Source organism: Prionailurus bengalensis, chromosome D1 (genome assembly GCF_016509475.1).
Source record: "Prionailurus bengalensis isolate Pbe53 chromosome D1, Fcat_Pben_1.1_paternal_pri, whole genome shotgun sequence".
NCBI lineage: Eukaryota > Metazoa > Chordata > Mammalia > Carnivora > Felidae > Prionailurus > Prionailurus bengalensis.
The window spans coordinates 21304501-21309427 of NC_057346.1; the positions used below are offsets into that span (position 1 = coordinate 21304501).

Below are 4927 nucleotides of genomic sequence, written 5' to 3' on the forward strand. Positions count from 1 at the left end.
CTGCTAGGTGGAAAAGGGGGGGGAAGAAAGTGTGCAAATGGTGAAGAGAAACCCACAAAAAGTAAAAATAAATTATTGAGAGAAGACTCAACTCTCCTTCAAAGTGATAAGAAAGAGACAGGATAAGAAGGTTGCCAATAAAATTATTGTAATTACAAACAGAAACTCCCTGTTGCATGACTAACTACAGACACTGTCTGATCAAAACCTTCTACTTAGAGTTTTTCTCAAAGCAAGTTTAACATCTTTGTTTCTCAAGCTGTAAAGTAAAGGGTTCATCATGGGAACTGTATTGGTGTAAAAGATAGATGATATTTTTCCCTCATCCATAGACCCAGCAGAAGATGGTTTAAGATACATAAATGCACCTGATCCAAAGAACAAGGAAACAGCAATTATATGGGAACTGCAGGTGCTGAACGCTTTGGACCTGCCCTCAGTGGAGCTGATGCGGAGGATGCTGGAGAGGATGCAACCATAAGACACAAAGATGGTGACACTGGGCACAATGATGTTGATGCCCACCACGATGAAAACCACCAGCTCATTCACGTAGGTGCTTGTGCAGGAGAGCTGGAGAAGGGGGAGGATGTCACACAAATAATGGTTGATGGTGTTTGCATCACAGAAGGTCAGTCTCAGCATGCTTCCTGTGTGAGCCATAGCACCCGAAAATGCCATCAAATATGAACCAAGCATAAGGCTGGAACACACTTTAGGGGAAATGACAACATTATACAAAAGTGGGTTACAGATGGCCACATAGCGATCATAGGCCATTGATGTCAACACATAGCATTCAGAAATAGCAAAAAAACAGAAAAAGTAAAGCTGGGTCATGCACCCCCTGTAGGAGATAATATTTTTCTTTGATACAAAGTTAGTCAGCATTTTGGGTGTAAACACAGAAGAATAACAGAAATCTATGAAGGACAAATTGAAGAGAAAAAAGTACATTGGAGTATGTAGGTGTGAATTCAGCCCAATTAGAGTTATCAAGCCCAAATTTCCCAACACAGTGACCACATACATGACTAGAAACAGACAGAACAGGGGGAGCTGGAGATCTGGTAGGTCTGTTAGCCCCACCAGAGTGAATGCAGCCACAAAAGAACTGTTTCCAGGAGCCATTCTTCTTTCCCTAAGGGGATCTGTGAGCACAGAAAAATAGGGTTACATTAGGAAACAACTCAGCTCTTCATGCAAGATCTTGTACTAAAGAGAGTGTGTACAATGGGAAAGTCTGAGACTAGCCCAACCTGGACCCATACAATCTATCTTTGCCACTATCATGATACTGAAGGATACTGAGTCTCCCTTTATGAAAGCCTGTATAAGCCAAATATAGCAAAGGGCATCACAAACTTAGCTTAGAGAGGCAAGTACAGTGAACTTGACCCCTAGAAACATAACTGCTGGAAAAACCAAGGGTGAAAGGAGAAGTTGAGAGTAGGACAGAATCGCCCTTCTCTGATCTCACCATTTCTTCATTCACTTGACCCTCTCCTCACCAGTAAGATTAGAAACAGCATCCTTAGGAACTCAAATGCAGATTGGCCTCAAATGCAGACTGTACTTGATGGAGTGAGAATTAAGAAGAGTTTCTAATCTAAATAAGGGACGAGCATCTAGGAGAGGCTGAGTTACTACCCCATGTCACAGAGAAAAAGCCATAAATCCAGAAGAATGAGAGTCCCATCTATAGAGAGGGAGCTTACTGAGATACTGTATCCCCTACATCCCTGATCTCTGAACATTGTCTTATCTCCCTCGAACACATTCTCCTGCCAGCTTCACCTGAATATCAATACTGCACAAAGTGGGAAAGACAGTGATATATCTCAGGTCTCTGAACTTCCATCTCAAAGCAAGAATGTGTTATTACAAATGGGATTCTGATACTCACACTCCTTAGGCCAGAAAACTTCAGTGTTCCCTTATCCTTTATATTTACCCCCGTGGTCGTTAGAAAGGCAATTTCAGGCTCCGAGGCTCTGGTTCTAAGAGGATTCAGCCCAGACTTAAATTCATATATACCCTTAAAATCTTTCTGATCCTAATTTCTGACTATGACTTTGAGTCCTCTTAAGAAGCAGAGAAAAATAAAGCCTTTATTATTATCCTCACATTTGCTGCTTGATTGGACATAGAGTTAAAATGAGTTTAAGGATATAATGCGGTTGGTTATAAACAGGGTAGAACCTTGCTCAGTCTTTTCCTCAGAGAATAGATTTTATGTGTAAAGGAATAAGGACATTGTGCACCCTGGGCCATGATATGTCTTTAGTTCCTTAGGGACTCAATATTTCACTCATTTGCACTTCACTCCAGGGATTGTACATCTCCCCCATACCTTCATCTCTGAAGGGACATCTACTGTGTTGTTTTCATTTCACCTTTGTCCCCATATCCTAAATGGAAACTTTTTCTGCAAGGGTTCTGCCTCTAGGCTTCCTTATTTCTTGATCTCAAATTTTTCATATTGCAATAACTCAGTTGTCTTCTCTTCTGCAATATCTCTAAAATGATTTGTGGTAACACATATTCCTTCTGAAGTGTATACTGTAATCGCCCACTGAAAATTTCTACTTGACTATCCTGCTTACCACCATTCTATGCAATATTTAAGTAACTGGGGTTATCAATTTCTTTGCAACATAGAAAAGAGTAGGAGCTATGGAGTTAGAGGGTATGTGTATGAATGCTATCTTCCTACTTCCACTCTTACTAACAATAATACCTGGGGCAAGTTACTTAATTTCTGTTCATTGTAAAATAAGAATGATAAAAACAGCATCTCTTTCACTGTGTTACGGTGACAATGAAATTTTTATTTTATGTTTTTAAAGTTTTTATTTAAATTCCAGTTAACATCCAGTGCAATATTAGTTCCAGGTGCACAATATAGTGATTTAACATTTCCGTACAACACTTGCTGCTCTTCAGGACAAGTGCATGCCTTAATCCCTACCACCTATTTAACCCATCCCCTCCCAAAAAGGGGCTCCTGGTTGACTCTGTCGAAGGAGTGGAGGAGCAAGCTACTCTTGATCTTGGGGTCATGATTATGAGCCCCATGTGGGGTGTAGAGATTACTTAAATAAAAAAAAATCCTCCCACCCACCTTCCCTCTGGTGACCATCAATTTGTTCTCTATAGTTATGAGTCTGTTTCTTGGTTTGCCTCTCTCTCTCTCTGTCTTTATTAATATGATTATAACAATGCCTGGAATATAATAATAGTCAAAAGCTCTCTCTCTCTCTTTATTAATATGGTTATAACAGTGCTTGGAATATAATAATAATCAAAAAATGTCAGTTGTCATTATTTATGTTCTCATGAACACATCATAATATTCATCAGACTTTTTTTTTTTTTTTTTTACTTAACTCTCATGTTCTCCTATAAACCATAAGTTCTCTTGTTTGCTCCTAGGGTTAAGATCAGTACAGAATACATGGAAGAAATTCAATAAGTATTTCTGAAAATCATGTGGTTCTTTGGCTGTGAACCTTCAGGAAACATTCCACATTTATCACATGCTAAGCAATAGTGTATACACTCACAATGACCTCCACCCTTGTCCCTCAGCCACCACACAAACTCTTAGATTTTAACTGAACTGTACTGTTGACCTGTAGCAACTCTTATTATTCTAGCCTTTTCCCATGTAATTCCTCTTATATAGCTATGCACACTGCTGCTAGAATAAACTGAAAGCAAAGCTCTGTCCCTCCTTAGTTTAAGAACTTTCAGTGGTTTTGGGGCACCTGAGTGGCTCAGTCGGTTGAGCGTCCGACTTCGGCTCAGGTCATGCATGATCTCACAGCTTGTGAGTTCAAGCCCCGCATCAGGCTCTGTGCTGACAGCCCAGAGCCGGGAGCTGGCTTCAGATTCTATGTCTCCCTCTCTCTCTGCCACTAAACCACTCGCATTCTGTCTCTGTCTCTCTCAAAAATAAATAAACATTAAAAACATTTTTTTAAATCAATAAAAATTTTAAAAAAAGAACTTTCAGTGGTTTTCCATTACCCATTGGGCAACTGAAATTTTGTAATAAAAGTAAAAGTCTCAAAATTATGATTCAATCTTGGATAAAATTAAAGAAGAAATTGAGTCAGAGTTATATTTTATAGGAAGATTTGAAAGAACTATTTTGATTGATTTAAGTATTCTGCACACATTAAGTGCTGTACAAACTTTTACCTTTTCACAAATATAAGAAAAAATATTGGAGAATGTTTATATTTCAAATACCATTAGGGTATAGTGAACAAATATCACAATTCAGATGAACCAAAAATAATAGTTAAAAGTTAACTTTAAATCTGCATAACCTCACCTTCTCATCATGATAAATGACAGTTTCTCTCTTCAATGTTCCCCAAAAAGGCATAAGAGTTTCGCAAAGATGTTCATTTATTTAAGTAACATATTTTTTATTTAATACCCTGGGAATGTAACCTTCAACTTATGTTACTAGTTAGAAAGTTTCTAGCTTCAAGTTACAGAATGCTCAATTAATAACTCATTTTAAACAGGAGCTTGTTTCTCTCACCTAGCAATAAGCTTATGACTAGATTAACCTAGGTTTGTTTTAGCCACAAATCACTCTCATCAAGAACTCAGTCTCTTCCATTTCACTGTCCTCAGTTTGTTGACTTTCACTCTCAGGCTTGTCACCTCATGGTCACAAAAAGGTTGTTACAGCTCCAAGAATCACATCTAAACACCGATATATCCAAAGAAGAAAGGAAGCAACAAGGCAAAAGAACTTTTCCCATATCTCTCTATAGAATGAGGTAAATCATCTCCAGGTCTCAAGAGATTATTTTCTTTGCATCTCTTCAGTCATGTAGCTATGCCACATGGCCAACCTAGCTGCAAGGAAAACTGATAAAAATGAGAACCTTCCATTTTCAGCCTC

The 4927-nt window shown here is 38.5% G+C and overlaps 1 protein-coding gene across 1 annotated transcript; it reads right to left on the reverse strand.

The window, feature by feature from the left end:
• Positions 1-201: 201 nt before the first annotated feature.
• LOC122482507 (olfactory receptor 145-like) lies at positions 202-1140 on the reverse strand. The gene has a single exon (XM_043578826.1). It carries the CDS (start codon positions 1129-1131, stop codon positions 202-204), a length of 930 nt encoding a protein of 309 aa, XP_043434761.1. The 5' UTR covers positions 1132-1140.
• Positions 1141-4927: the final 3787 nt, after the last annotated feature.

Bases quoted from the DNA above. Each gene is read 5' to 3' on its own strand.
- LOC122482507 (XM_043578826.1), bottom strand. From the start codon at position 1,131: ATGGCTCCTGGAAACAGTTCTTTTGTGGCTGCATTCACTCTGGTGGGG.